The sequence below is a fragment of the Idiotropiscis lumnitzeri genome, chromosome 10 (genome assembly GCF_059441095.1).
Source record: "Idiotropiscis lumnitzeri isolate Australia: NSW breed Sydney's pygmy pipehorse chromosome 10, RoL_Ilum_1.0, whole genome shotgun sequence".
NCBI classification, from domain to species: Eukaryota; Metazoa; Chordata; class Actinopteri; order Syngnathiformes; family Syngnathidae; genus Idiotropiscis; species Idiotropiscis lumnitzeri.
This window is the reverse complement of record NC_142400.1, coordinates 4,773,895-4,788,831: the sequence shown is the minus strand read 5'-3', so window position 1 is coordinate 4,788,831 and position 14,937 is coordinate 4,773,895. Positions and strand designations below refer to the sequence as shown.

Sequence of the window (14,937 nt, the reverse complement as noted above, 5' to 3'; positions counted from 1 at the left end):
ACAAGTTGTCTAAAATAGTGTGTGTCTCATTGGTGTAGGGTGATCTGGAAAAGTTGGGAAAAAAGTTGATTATATTCCATCCAGGACACTTATATGGAATAGTACTGTACAAGGAGTAGTGTTTGAACGAATTAAGATTATTTTTAATTGACTACAATGACGCTCACCGATTTTTCATGAAGACGTATCGGCGGATGGCCATGGCAACAAAGGCAGGTTATTAGAAATGTTACTCACCATAATGCCAATTGCTGTAACAAGCGGGATGCGCGTGTTTTCTCTTCAACAACCCTGCGAGTCTCGTTTTTCAACATTTGTCATTGTTTTGGGGTCAAAATTTATTTGCATGTAGCGCCAAAAATGTTTATGGACGACACAGTTCTGTCCTGGAGAAATACCACGCATCGATTAATCGACTTAGACTCACATTAATGGATGGCAAAAAAAAAATAACTTATCCTTTTGTTCGGCTGTGATCCAAACTATTTATTCTGTATTTAATCCATATTCCAAAAATAGAATGGATTTTGACCCTTAATTAGACTCATTTGAGATGATACATGAATGTGTTTGTAATGACAAGAGATTAAATTTGTAATTTTTTTTCTCTTCTTGTCTGCCAGGCTATGACTCTCATGGAATATCTGATCAAGACGGGTTCCGAGCGTGTCGCCCAGCAGTGCCGAGAGAACATCTACGCTGTCCAGACCCTTAAGGATTTCCAGTACATCGACAGGGACGGCAAAGACCAGGTATGCAAACACACCAATACCCACAAAGGTGTGTGCATCTCGAAATGCTAAGTGATTACTTAGAAAGTTACGCCTTCTTGTGGAGTCCCCAAGCATGCTTGAGTCAAATGCGTTTGATCTTCTGTGCACACCCCACAAAGGCAGCTCTAAACAGCACTTTAGGGGACAGCGAAAACATTTTGCAAGCGCTGACACCAACTCGGCAACGCAGTGTGATTAGTAGTGCGAGTGATTTTAATGAAGAATTCGAAGACATGTTTTGTCCTGAATATGCCAGGGTGTGAATGTGCGCGAGAAAGCCAAACAGCTGGTGATCTTATTGAAAGATGAAGAGAGACTACGAGAGGAGAGGATCCACGCCCTCAAAACCAAAGAGAAGATGGCGCAGACATCCAGTGGTATGACCGTTTCATTTTCCTCAAAGCGGTGACCTCACAACTCCGTCAACACGCCAATTGACGTTGCATTCCAGCTTCTTCGGCGCCGTCGGCACCCAACCTGGGGGGCAGCCTGTCGCTGGGCTCCCACTCGGGCGGAGCCGACCCTGAGCAGGCGTGGCCGCAGAGCTCCGGAGAGGAGGACCTCCAGCTGCAGCTGGCTTTGGCCATGAGTAAAGAAGAAGCCGAGCAGGTAACACAAAGCAGTTTATCGGCGAGAAGAAACTCATTTTGCCGTTTCCTCTCTGCCAGCAAGTGCTGCGTGTACAGATGAAAATTTAGTGATTGTTAAGCGGTACCTACACATAGCTTTGCTCTCACCATGTAACCCCTGACCTCCCCCAGACTAGCAAGGACCCTCTGGAGGACGCAGAGTTCCGCTATGCAATCACACTCAGCAAAGAGATGCTTCAAGAGGTTAGGGGCAGTTGGCACTGCCGGCCCGCCAGCCATCGACTATCTTGTCTGTCTGTCAACTGGAATTCACAGCATTGTCCAATCAAGATGACAAATGTATTCATATTATGTCACGTGTCCTTTTCTGACTACAGTAAAATTGTTCGGGGTGCTTTCACGCCAATAGTTTGCTTTTTGTGGTCCACATTACTATGGTCCGTTTCCCCCTCTGGTCCGGTTTCTTTTGACACGTCTATTTTCAGTGCCACTTGTCTTCACTCCTCCTCCAATTTTCTGAGTCCACTTGATGTTAACCGATGACAAATAAAGGAGGACTTCACTTTATGACTGTCCAGACAGACTCCCTTCACAAAAATGTTTCAGTACCCACTAAACGTACATCGTTTTCTGCAGATTTCGACTCATGTCGCCATTATGCCTCAAAGATGGCAACCAGTTGCCAGATTTCCTTTGAAAAATTGGATCCATGACCAAAGTTCATGAATGTACGACGTTTTAACACCTGACAAAACAAACCGCACCAAAGGGGAAAACGGGCTCCATTTTTATATTCAAAAGGACCAAGCTCAAAAATGTGTAACCTGTATCTTCCCGCGCCTTTTGATTATTTCAACGTAATCAATCCCGATTGTGGAATTTGCATGCCAAATATCTTGTTTAATAGCATATTTAACCCTGAATGATGTAGTCTGCCAACATTGATTCTTTCCTCATGCACTGAACTTTGGGCTTGAATTGAAATCCCTCCTACTGACATCTCACTTCTGTTGTTTCTTCCTAAAGCCACAACTTATACAGTAAAGTATTTGTTTCTAGATAAAATGTGACTCATTGATCTGGATATGGTACACGCCTGCCCTTTGTTTGGTTAGTCCCGTAGACTGTTTCCTACTAAACAGACACCCAGTTGATAATTACCCTGCAACGGGCTGTATGACTTCAAACTGACACTCAATTGGGTCAGCATATTCTTGGGGGCAACTGACGTGTTCAGAGTAATTTTTCTATCAGCTGTGTAGCCATCTCAACATATTCCTACTATATTCCTTAATTTCCCCAAGGGGCTTTTTTATATGTGGCAATTTAATGATTCTTTTAAAAAAAAAAAAGATCTTGGAGGCGACATTGAATTGTGCATCATACTTTGCTCATGTCACTGTGCGCATGTGTGTGTTTGTATGTATGCGATTGGCAGGAGGAACGACTGCGCAGAGGCGACGACTTGCGACTGCAGATGGCCATCGAGGAGAGTAAGAGAGAGAAAGCAAAACCAGAAGAGGTGTGTCATGTGTGTGTGTCACGCTAACAGTGTCATCTACTATTTCCAGCACTCTGATAGACAAGTAATGTTTTTAAAGCACCTTAGGAATTGTGAGGCAACCATATTTAATTTTTGATTAACAGTCGCTGGCAAAAAAAATAAAATACCTGTATACAAGATCAGAATTGGAACACTGGAAAATATAGAAATTGGAAATACCTTTTATGAAAATGTTCTGGTAAAGCTGTTCTTAGTCTTTATGCGGTGTATAAAATGTCTCAAGACATGTTGATGACAGAAAGATTTTTTTTAATTCACCTTGTTCAACTTTTGTGTTGAGTCACACTGGCTGCATTAACATGGTCACGTGGTGAAGTCGAATTGGGCGAAGCGATATTTGCATATTATATTCAGTGTTCTGTGCTCGACAGGGTGCTCTCATGGAACTGAGTGCCGTGGACCCCTGGGGGGCCCCTGCCGCCGCCGCTCCCGCCCCACCCGTGGGCTCCGCCGGCCCGTCCCCTCCGCCAACCCTTCCCATCGCCACTTCGGGCCCATGGGGCGCGACCGCCACAGACCCATGGGGGGTCGCCTCGCCCACTTCCCCAACCAGCGGCGACCCCTGGGCCGGAGGGCCTCCGCCAACTATAGCCCCTCCTCCCGACCCCTGGGGAGAGACGGCCAACCGAGTGAACAACGTCGACCCCTGGGGAAGCTCAGGTAGGCAACAATAGCAAAGAACGTTCCCCGCCCAGCCGTGTCCGAACCACACAGCTCCCATTTCTTGTCATTGACTCGCATGCTTTCAGGTTCATGTGGAGGAAAGCATGCTTGTTAAAATCATTCTCCTTCTGTGTCTAAAGCAGGATGTGAATCCTTTTGTTTCGATTTAGGATTGACTGGCTGGTTTTCAAGCAGAGTGCTCTCATGTTTTTGTGTATGATGGCGCAACAAAATGCGAATATACCAAATGGCCGATCACCAACGTCAGAGATGGGGGGGACTGGAATCATATGACTTGACTCGAGTCAGACCTGAGTTGCCCGTTTACCTTTTGTCGGTAGGAAAGCAAGAAAGACAGAAAAAAAATATTTTTGTTCATTCACGCTAACCTGGCGACCCAGTCAAGTGTCATTTGTGAGTGTGAAGTGGCGATAAACACCCAACAGACTAATGCACGTCAACCTCACTCAATTTCAAAATGTGACAACCTTCAAAGTTAATGACTTTCCTTCACCCGTTTACGCACACTCAAATTTGGGTAACAGATTGCCACCTGAAACAAGGTATGTAGTTATTAAATCTGATTATGATCCACTTTTGCGGCCTCATTCAGCAATTTCAGCATTCATCACATTAACAGCGTGCCACTCATAAACTTTTGTCTGAAAAAAAATAACATGCATTCTTAAAAATAATTTAAGTACATCCGACATTCGTTTTATAGGTTAATTGTTTATTTCATTTTTAGAGGTGTAAATGTTTATTACACTTTATAATGTGGTAGGATCAGTGAAAAAAACATTTTATCACTCCGTGTTTTACTGAGCAACATTTTATGACTTTACTTACAACTTGATTGGACAAGGTAATGACTTGACTATCTTCAAATTTGGCGACTTGACTGGCTTGATTGTTCTCCACAACGACTTGAGACTTACTTGTGACTTACTCCCACCTCTGACCAATGTAGCAGATGAGAGCCTCTGTTTAGGAAACCAAATTCCTGCTTCTTCCATACTGTGGATTTGTACTAGGGCTGGGTGATTATGGCCTAAAAATAAAATGTTTTTTGTTTTTTTTTTGCCAAAAATCCGATTGTAGTTAATTTGATTTATTTACCTCATTGCTGATAGGAAAAAGCAATTGACAATGACTTTTGTGGTCGATTTAACCAAGTTAGCAGAAACCCCCCCCCAACCAGTCCTTATGACATTATTCAAAACAGATTTAGCTTTATTTCTCCTGATACCAAACAAGCTTTGAACTTTTTTTGCTGGGCATTTACACATTAACTTCTACGGAAATAAATTATTTTTTTTTAGCAATAATAAAGAAATAAATGAAGTGCTACTGTTTTTGATGAATTTCCCCTTTGTCAATACAAGTTGTTTATTTTCGCAGTTTAATGGAATCTTAACACCTCCTAAATAAACTTTTTTAGGGGATGGGAAAAAAATTCATCATGCTTGAGTTTCCAAACACTTCATCGTTCATTTTGGTATTATACCTTATCGGGCCTATTGAATTTAAATGAAGGGATTAACCACCCAGCCCTCAATTGTACCTGTAAGGTGATGTGTTAACCCTCCCCTTCCCCTCCTGCATCTTCCCCCTCCGTTCCCCCCATGTAGCCATGACACCCCCCAGTGTCGACCCCTGGGGCCCCTCAGTGCCACCCAGCACTTCCTCCTCAGGGGGGCCAGTAGACCCCTGGGCGAAGGACGTGCCTGTCCCTGCCTCTGACCCAATCACCTCCGACATCTGGAGTGACTCCGCCAAACACACTAACGGCACAGGTACATTCACACGCATGAGTCACGTGCTGGAATGAGCACATGCACACACCGACACTCGCATACGGTTGTGTTCGTCCCAACATTTCATCCCCTTCAAATACACGTGGTTAGATTCTTTATTTTTTTTGTCCCGCGGTGACTTTGCGCTTATCATTTCTTAGGAGACCCCGAGCGCCGGGAGTCCTCTGCGACGGGCTGCAACAGCATGGGCTCGCCTGTACCCTTTGACCTCTCCTCACTCGGCTCTTCCCTACCTGTTCGCAAGACACCCGAGTCTTTCCTGGGGCCCAACGCAGCTCTGGTTGATCTCGACTCGCTGGTGTCGTCCAAGCCCAAACCCAAACAACCGCCGCCTCCTTCCATCTCCTCGTCGTCGGCGCACAATCCCTTCCTCCAGAACACAGGTGAGCTACAACCGCTGGGAAAATAATTCTGCTACCAACTTGGATCTGCATTACCCTCGATTGACCCGCTGCTTGTGGTTAACGGAGAAGCAGCGAGCAGGAGATGCATGTTCCGGTGTAGTCACGAAACCGATTCAACTTGGCGTCAAGGTACCGCTGTATTTGTTCTGAGATGTCACAGTGTTTCCCACCTTTTGCCTTCAGGCTCCTCCCCAGCACCCGGCATGGCCGTGACCCCGGGCAGCACCATCTCCAGCCGCGGCGTCTCTCCGACCCCGGCCTCGTCCAACCCTTTCGGCGTGGCGCCCGCCATGACCTCCATCTCGCCTCAGCCCTCGTCGCTGGGCCTGAGCGGCCTTCGCACCAGCCCCGTGCCTCCCAACCCTTTGCTGGGCATGCCGCCCCCCGCTATGGGCCTGGGCCCGATGAGCATGGGGGCCCCGGGCATGGGCCTGGGTATGATGCAGGGCGCCTCCATGGGCATGGGCTACAGCGGGCTCTCCCCGATGGCGCCGCCCGGCTCCGGTATGCTGGGTCCCGGAGGGGTCGCGCCCCCTCAGCTGATTTTGGGTGGGCCCGGCAGAGCGGGAGGAGTGATGGGTGCGGGGGGCGCTGTGGGGGGCGCGGGAACGACGGGAGCCAGCACCAATCCGTTTCTTCTTTGAGGACGTGTCAGCGCTCACCCGTTTCAACATTCTCTGTCATAACCTGCTGCTCCCTTTTTATTCAACACATGCAAATGTGCACTCAGCTATGTTGAAAAGAAAATCTTATTTCTGTCTGTCCAAAAAGCATTTCACTGAGGACTCATTTCACCACGTTAATTTCAAGAGGCGTTATTTTTGAGGTCCGGGGGGGGAAATAGAGATCTATTTATTTAGTCGTCTTTATGTTCCGCGTGAAGTTCATGTCTAACGTTTGCGCACTGAGAGAGAAAGCGGCCGCGGAGGACAACAAACAAACTGAAGGGTGAAACTCCGCCTCCTCTTCCTTGATAAACACTGAATCTGCGCGAGGAAAGGCGCGCATGAATTATTTTTAACAAACTGCACATGGACTGAAAAAAAGAAAAAAAAAATGTATTTCAGGTACAATGTGGTCAAATCATTTCAAGTTAATTTAAGCCTAATTTATTGTATTATTGTCCACTTTTTGGGAACAATTAAGGAAAATCAAATGTGATCATGCCATATATATATAAATATAAATTAAATGCTTATTTTCCTAATTGCTGCGGAAGCTGAATCGACATCCTGACTGATCTGTGAACGATGTATGCGAAAAGTGAGCCGAGGGTGCGAAATGACGAACGCTTGTTTGTGCAAGTCTGAAATATTTTCCAATGCCTTTCTGTGTACGTGTTTCACTATGTCGCCCTTCTTTTCTTGTGTTTTGTCTTGTTTCGGTGACTCACACAACAGAAGAAATTTGCATCCATTCATTTTGTTTTTAAACATGTATTCCTACTCTGCAATGTTGGAATTTCAAATGAGGTATGATTGAGGGTAGCACATTTGACTGCCAATCTGATTTTCATTTTTGATAATCCACAACATTTCAATCCCGTTTGTACGTCTCCCGAAAGCTGCACTGTCCTTGTTTGGCACCAGTGTGGGACATTGATTAACTGAAAGGTTGGAGAAGATGACAAAAAAAAAAAGAAAAACACAGGGACTTGACAACATGCTTCATGCTGTTCTTTTAATTTACACATTTTATATCAACAGGGAAAAAAAAATCTTCTACTGGGTAATCGTATGGTTTTGCCTGTGAACATTCACATTTGACAAGTAAAATGGAAAAGAAATTTAACAAAGAAAAAAAAAAGCGAACAGAATGTGGGGTAATGGCTGGTTTCATGCTTGTGCTGTACTTTAATGTCTTTATCCTATTTGCAATTTTTACTGCTGCAGAGTACAATAATGTGACAAGAATAAATGTATATTTTATTTTCCTTGATCAAATTGCTTTTTAAATGCGTCGCAAAAACCACACCCCGAGAATCTGCGGAACACATGCGGCAAGGAGCAGGTGGGATCAGGCGTTTTTATAAAAAAAAATAATAATAATGGCACTTTTGATCAAGCGCCATAAGTAAACGACAAGAAAGCGTAGTGTTCATTTGTCTTCTGGTTGCTTCTGTCATTATTCAGGCAAGTAGAGAATCCCAGTCGAAGTCGTCCTGAATCTCTTCGCTGTTGCTGTGGAGACTTTTAAAAGGAGGACGTGGTCGCGGTGCCATAGTGTGAGGCTGTACACCACCTGAGAGACATTACGTTCACCATGAGTATTCGAGATACAGTTTGTATTTTTTTTTTTGTAATAGTTTTAAAGATATGGTAAAAGCCTCCTTGAGACATGGAACAGAAACCCGCGCGATTATATCTGAAGGCCTCGGACGAATAGTGCGCAACTGGTATCGTGAAATCTGCCTGGCAACACGAGCAAGCTGAATTCTGATTGGATAAAAACTAACCTAAAAATTCTAAACTAGGATATAATACAATGTGAAGAATATGATCATGATTTCTTGATTATGTTAGGCCAGCAGAGAAGTTATTACGGACCGGTCGATGAGACAACCTCGGGATTTCCAAACAATGACGTTAACCAGGTCTTACCGGCTGTGTTTGCAGGCGGTGCGTGAACAGGTCGATGAAGGTTGTGGCCCTGCGTGTGTAGAGGCCTTCGGGGCAGCGGTGAACCGTTGGCGGGGCCATAATGGAAGGACGAGGGATGGACGGCGAGATGCGGCGGCGGTGGCGTGTTGAAGCAGAAAGGCGGTGGTTGCGAGGGGTGATGCGCACCCGTGGCCAGCGGGGAGTGACTCCCCGAGGTCAGCATTCCTTTCTGGGCAAAGAAGCGGTTGAGGGAGTCGCACAGGGAAGTGAAAAGGGCCGGGTCCAGGGCCCAGTCGCATAGCTCCGCTTGGCGCATGCTCTCCAGCAAGTCTGACGGCACAAAGTAAGGAAAGCGTTATTTTTCAACCTCACTGGGTGAATCGGTCCTTTCGTGCGGTCTAACCTGGGTGGCCAGAGAGGTCAATGTTAGACCAATCAAGGTTACTGGCAATGCGGAAGCTCTCCTTCAGAGAGTCTGTGTTTGTGAACCAGTCGGCTGGTACCGCTACAGAAAACACAGAATTTTAAAAACCAAGCAAAGTGAATTCGGATAGTCCGCTGACATGGCTGTTGTAGAGCGTCTCGTTGTCGGCCACAAGTGCACGCACACCGATGAAGGCGAACGAGCGTTGTGTAGCGCACCTCTCGCCCAATTTCAGATATATGTGGAGACTCACTGTGCTGTGAAAGGCGCACTGTGTCGCTCGGTGGGGCAGGTGGTGCGAGCGGCGCCACGGTCGCAGGTGCTGCGAGTGGCGGTGGTGGGCCAAGGTGCGGAGACATGGGTAGGAGAGTCGGAGTGTGAAGCGGGGTGATGTCGTTGCTGGGCATGGCCACAGAATCAACTAACAAAAACAAATACAGATCACTCAGTCACTTCCTTTATCAAGCGAGCAACCGATTATATTTGTCATGTGTTGCATCCTGTAAAATAAATAAATCCTCTCACGTTTAGGTTTCTTTTCCCCCCTTCGTTTTTTTTTTGCTTACCTTGTGAGCCTCCTCTCTCCCTCATACTCTTAAAAAGAGACTTAAAAGACGCGTATAAGTCGGTTAAGTTCATCTCGTCAAAGGTGAATCGCAGCGGCGGCTCCGCCGTGGAGGGCGGGGTCACAGGTAAAGGAGTTGGGGAAGAAAAAGTGAGAGATGAAACGGTCGCTTGAGAAGAAGACGAGGAAGAGGGAGCCAATTCCGGTCCTGAGTGGGCACGGAATGTTGGACAGGCACTGGCAGCGGAAAGAGGCGGGATAGGCGGAGTCGGGTCGGTTCTGGGGGGAGTATTGATGGGCGTCACGGGGGCTGGTGCGTATGGTTGCTGCAAAGACACAACGTGATGTATTAGTAGAAATGAAATAAGGAGCAAAAAAAGAACAAGCTTGCAACTCTATCGGAGGCACTGACCTACATTTACAACCAACTTTGGAATTTTGTCTTTGTCCAATCACATTTTAGCCTCTGTGTGTTGTCATCAGATTTCAAATTCATCCTCAGAGGGCCGTAGCGCTGGCCCTTGATGACATCAACATTTTTCCATCCTCTGATTGATTGGAATGAGCTTGATAATTCACCGAGGTGTCATAGGGACCGCCTATTGCCGAGGGGGGATTGCGTGACGTCATTTTATTTTATTTTTTTGCCTTAAGTATCATTAGCTGGTATCAGCAACCTCCATGAGTACCCGATACCTTCAAATAAGGCCGGCATCGCCACGATACCGATACCTAGTATCGGTACTTGCCCATCCCTTCTGTTTTTCATGATAGTGGTGTGATTACGTCAGATACAGTTAGTCCAAATCAAGCCTCGGGATGTTTTTTACCTTGCATGGGGGAGGAGAGAGGGAAGCGGGCCGGTGGGGATGCTCCAGGGACTTTTTAATAGGCACGCCGCCTTCTTTGTGGGAAACTGGACAAGGGGTGGGGCCTCTGGCTGGTTCTTGTGGGACCTGTAAAGTCAAAATGTCAAGTTTGTAGAACAGACTAACAATCGCGCGCATAAAATAAAATGTGTCACAGAATTATTCAATAAGAACGATATTGTAGACTGATTTTGAACAATTGACACACATCCAGCCTTTGCTGTTCTTCGTCTGTGTAGGGGCGTTTCGGCGCCCTGGCTTGATTGGACACCGCAGGCATGTCCATTGTCCAATAGGAGCCCTGGAAAAAGCAAAACATGACATTTTGGAGACTCCAGTCAACGTTTGGTTGTGTTAGATCCCACCGTGAGGTTTGCAACTATTCACCTTTCCGGGATCGTTGTGCGGACGAGGAACTTTCCTGAAGCATTTATTAAGGGACAGATTGTGCCGAATGGAGTTCTGTGCAGAAGAACATTATGTCACGATGCAACCCAGCCAAGAGACAATAATGCACTCTGTGTGTGCGTGTGTGTGTGTGTGAGGGAGCAGTGTAAGCAAATATTATTCAAATGAATTCAAGGTGCCATTTCTCTATAAGGACCTGTTTTTTTTTTGTTTTGTTTTTTATTTAGATAAATTGTAAGATTATTCTTTAAATGTGCAGTTGCTATAAATAACTTGAAATCGAGTGGTCTGAGAACACTGCATCTATCCATTTGAAAATGGCATTAAAGTCACAGGTATCAAAATCTTTCCCGAGATGTTGGGGGGTGGCCACCTCTGGTCACCATCTAGCTGTGCCCCTGGCGTTAGATGTAGTACACCCCCCAGAGTGCAGAAGAGAAAAGATGCAAATGTTTCTGGGGTGAATGCGTCCACTGACGGGGTCACGCCCTGATTTCAAGGTTTCACTTAAATTGATGGGAGGTTCTGTGCAGCCAAATAAGTAGCAGCGGACAGCACGCCTTTTCTGACTTAAGCCAAAATATTTAAATGAATACCTGATAATGTGGTGCGGCTGAAGCTATTTTATTATACAAAAAGAAAACTAAATGAGAATTAGAACCTGCGTACCTTCCATCCGCGACCTGTGCGACTGTAGTAAGGAAAGGTGTCACTGATCCAGGTGTAGATGTCATTCAGGCTCAGCTTCCTCTCCGGCGCGGCCGTGATGGCCATGGCGATGAGGGTGGCATAGCTGTGCGGGGGTTTGCCCTTGGGGTTGGCCAGAGAGGGGTCCTGCACGGAAGCCAACAAGTCCCCCCTCTCTCCTCCTCTGTCCCTCCTCTTCTCCCTCTCTCCTCCTCGTTCGCGACCGGAACGCAGGCTGCTGATTCCCAGTTGCGGCAGCCAGTCGATGCTGGTGAGACTGGAGTCCAGATTGGAGGACATGTTGGCAGTCTAAGGACAAATCACCGGTGTTAGTTTATTAGGAAAACAGTGGACTTTATTTAGAGTTGCAATTGCATGTACTTTTACTTCACCAGAAATAATCCAACTACGTTACACTTCACACACGATTCTTGACACACACTATTTCTCCACAAGGAGAAGAGTGCCTTGTTTTCCCTGTGGCCACCCGAGGGCCAAGGCCTTGAAAAAGTGTGAATATTTGATGCTGTCACCACTATGGTGGTGCAAAATGTCAAAAGTACGAAACCCACCCTCTCCCACCACCTCACCTTTAGATCTGCCCCCACAGCATTGCAATCCTCTCCAGGGTTCGAGTCGGTAAAAAAGTTTTGTGAAACTTTGTACACAACGAGACCTATCGGGGAAGCTTCCTTTTTTCTTCCCCTCCCTTTTTCTGCCTGCGCATGAATGACGTCAGTCGCTCCTCCCTCCTGGGTGACATCAGCGACTTTTGGACGCCTCCCCTGCAAATTTGTTGGTCACCTCTCCTCACCTCCCTCCAACGAACAAGAGGGAGCATGTCATGTTAGACTACTGTACTGTATAGAAAGTCGTTTGAGAATTTTTCATTTCATTGACGGACAGTTAAGGACACTCATAGAACAACTAGTACACAGTTTTTGCCTCACTAGTAACATGCACAACACGACGTGTATTTTGAGGGGGCACAAATACAATACAACTTTATTTGTACAGCACATTCATTCACATACGGCTGCAGCTGTTACACGGCACGTTGCATGTAAAATAAAATAGCAATAATACAACAACAAAGACGATGACTACGTTTACACCCAGCCACTATTCATTTTTAAAATCCGAATATTGGCAGTATTCGGGTGTTTAAAATCGATGTAAACGCGCGTAATAACAAGAATATGCCCTTATTCAGGCTTTTAAAATTCCGAATATCATTCCTGGGTTACTAACTCGAATATGCGCGCGAGCAGTGATTGGAAGACGCCGATCGCACAGGAAACTCTGCGCATGCTCAACCGCAAGGAATCTTGGTCTTTGTAGTACACGAACTGCTTGTATGCGCGGTCTTTGGCGAGCAGCCTACCGGAAATACGTAAACAAAACGTGTCGAAGGCAAAAGTACGACAATAAACTTTTGAAGCGCTCCGAAAGTTTGATTATCATGCCTTGGTAAGTACCATACCACACTTTTAGAGCAAGAAGGAAGAAAGAACAAGCGGAGATGACGTATAATTGCGTCATGACGTTAAATTGGCGAGGGGTCAAGACATTTTTTTTTACTAGTACACCAACTTGGATTACTAGCGAGGACAAAGACATCACTCATATCAAGAAAATCGATGAAATTCTCAAATGACTTTCGTTATTACTGCTTTTTCCAAGCACTCAGACAAACAGACATATCCAATTAATAATGCAGGATCCTTTTATTGAAGCACTTAGTATGTAAATAGTTTGGAATTCCATATCGTTTGCAAATATGACTTCTTTTTCTTCTCAGAGCGCACTGAAGTAAGCAAGGAGGCCCGTGTCAGGGGACGGCTGCATCATAAGCTGTTGAATCTGCGGGGTGTGACAGTAAATTAATCATTATATAGATGATAAAAATGTCAACGTAGACTGATAGGCCACAACATTACATGGCGTCCTATACAGAAATTCTGTGAAATATATATAATAATACCCTTGAGGCTTCAAGGGTAACAATGCTCTGTTTTGATTAATATTCATGTAATAATATAGATCCATCTATTATGTTTATTATTATTGTGGTTTAATCTCTAATGCACCATTTTGAGAGACGTATCTAACAATTTGGTTAGCTTTACCAGCTGTATAAGGGGGGCCAAAATATTTAAAACATACCACAGAAAACTACAGCAGCAATTAATTGGAATTGGTTAAAAAAATGTTATTATGGAATTGATTTAGCATTCAGGTCTTTACAAAACGCTCCCATTCGATTTTTGCAGGCTCTACCTAATGTTGTGGCTAGTCAAGTACATAATGAGCACCTCCTTGAAGTTGGGGTGCTTGGCGCCTTGGACCAGCTGCAGCAGGACAGCCTCTGTGGTGGTGAGAAAAGCGCCGCTCTGCTTCAGGCGTGACAGGGCAAACAAGCGATCCGTTTGGCTGCACAAAAAAAAAAAAAAAAAACCACGCATTGAGCTGTGGAAAAACGTAGAACAGCGATGCGTAAGCAGATACCTCCGCGACGAGACGGCGTCTGACACGATGTGGACCTCGATTCCCTTTTCCAGCAGGTCGAACGCCGTACACTGCCAACAGATTAAAGGTTAATCACACAGAGCTTGTGACTCATTTACTAAACAAGTTGCAAATGTTTTTACCGCAATACAAGCATGCGCCTCAATGCCACACAGGATGGCCTGCTTAGGGTTCCCCAAAGCCTGCATCTCCTTCTGCACCTCCTCTATCATCATAGTGAAGGATGTTTTCGCGTGAGCAGTCAGGCCCTCCGCCCCCAGCTCCGGTACTGTGGGGCCCAAACCTTTAGGGTACTGCTCCGTCAGGATGGCAGGGATCCCCAGAACCCGGCTGGCCTATCAAAATGAGGATATGATAAGATTAAAGATAAACTAGGACCATTTTATTTATTTTTTTACTGCAAGGGGATTGTTGCAACCTGGAGCAATCTGGCGGCATTGCTGACGATGTTGGTGAACTGGAAGATGTTGGGTCGGAACTTCTCTTGCATGTCGCAGAGGAGGAGCACCGCATCCTTGGTGGAGAGCCTGCCTATGCCTGCCACTGTCAACATTTACAGTATGCACGTGCATGGTAGTTGGTAGAAGGTTTAGTAAATGAATCTTTTGGCTCTGTGACATGCTCTCCGTTTGTTCGGTAGTATGACTGCAATAAGGCTACGGAAGTTATAACAAAGCTGCCTCTGCAAGGCCAAGGTGAAAACTTACTGTTGATGATTGACTGTGAAACGCACTGAAGTTCAAAATGTGAGAGTCCTCATGTGACACCACCACCTGTGTTAAAAGAGAAACATGTAACCATGCCAAAAAGAAAGGGGAAGTTCCATCCAAGTAATCAGAAAGCATAATTAACCATAAAGAGACATCCTGTCTTTTTTATTTAAAGAGATAATCAGCATAGATCGACAATAACAAACCTTAGCGAGCACACAGCTAGAAGGCGAAAGTGCAGGTTGCAAGACTGTTTTGTGTCCTGTAAACCACGCCTGGCGCCTAACGACCAATGGCATCAGTCGTCGTAGTGATTGACGTGTCTGTAAACCAA

At 45.6% G+C, this 14,937-nt stretch overlaps 3 protein-coding genes across 8 annotated transcripts in view; 1 reads left to right on the top strand and 2 right to left on the bottom strand.

Annotated features, from left to right (window-relative positions):
- The window catches only part of epn1a (epsin 1a), a 29,110-nt gene extending 21,366 nt beyond the window's left edge, over positions 1–7,744 (top strand). For 4 of the 6 annotated variants that reach the window (XM_088306054.1, XM_088306055.1, XM_088306056.1 and 1 more), the window contains 9 exons: positions 624–752; positions 1,030–1,150; positions 1,225–1,382; positions 1,535–1,702; positions 2,802–2,885; positions 3,299–3,587; positions 5,222–5,386; positions 5,548–5,790; positions 5,995–7,744. In XM_088306054.1, coding sequence (XP_088162180.1) covers positions 624–752; positions 1,030–1,150; positions 1,225–1,382; positions 1,535–1,702; positions 2,802–2,885; positions 3,299–3,587; positions 5,222–5,386; positions 5,548–5,790; positions 5,995–6,455 — 1,818 coding nt within the window. In that variant the 3' untranslated portion in view covers positions 6,456–7,744. The remainder of the gene's footprint in view (positions 1–623; positions 753–1,029; positions 1,151–1,224; positions 1,383–1,534; positions 1,703–2,801; positions 2,886–3,298; positions 3,588–5,221; positions 5,387–5,547; positions 5,791–5,994) is intronic. The other 2 variants (XM_088306057.1, XM_088306058.1) reach the window with 2 other exon arrangements.
- foxj2 (forkhead box J2) lies at positions 7,475–12,100 on the bottom strand. The gene is made up of 10 exons (XM_088306059.1): positions 11,955–12,100; positions 11,347–11,673; positions 10,657–10,731; positions 10,478–10,570; positions 10,231–10,356; positions 9,402–9,726; positions 9,089–9,256; positions 8,815–8,916; positions 8,412–8,741; positions 7,475–8,052 (listed from the first exon to the last, which is right to left on the bottom strand). The coding sequence occupies exons 2-10, from the start codon at positions 11,662–11,664 to the stop codon at positions 7,940–7,942; spliced, it is 1,650 nt and encodes a 549-aa protein (XP_088162185.1). The 5' UTR covers positions 11,665–11,673; positions 11,955–12,100; the 3' UTR covers positions 7,475–7,939.
- A 972-nt stretch (positions 12,101–13,072) lies between these two features.
- isoc2 (isochorismatase domain containing 2) lies at positions 13,073–14,932 on the bottom strand. The gene is made up of 7 exons (XM_088306065.1): positions 14,810–14,932; positions 14,601–14,666; positions 14,312–14,436; positions 14,016–14,228; positions 13,873–13,943; positions 13,680–13,797; positions 13,073–13,227 (listed from the first exon to the last, which is right to left on the bottom strand). Coding segments are annotated over exons 2-7 (594 nt in total). The 5' UTR covers positions 14,602–14,666; positions 14,810–14,932; the 3' UTR covers positions 13,073–13,161.
- Positions 14,933–14,937: the final 5 nt, after the last annotated feature.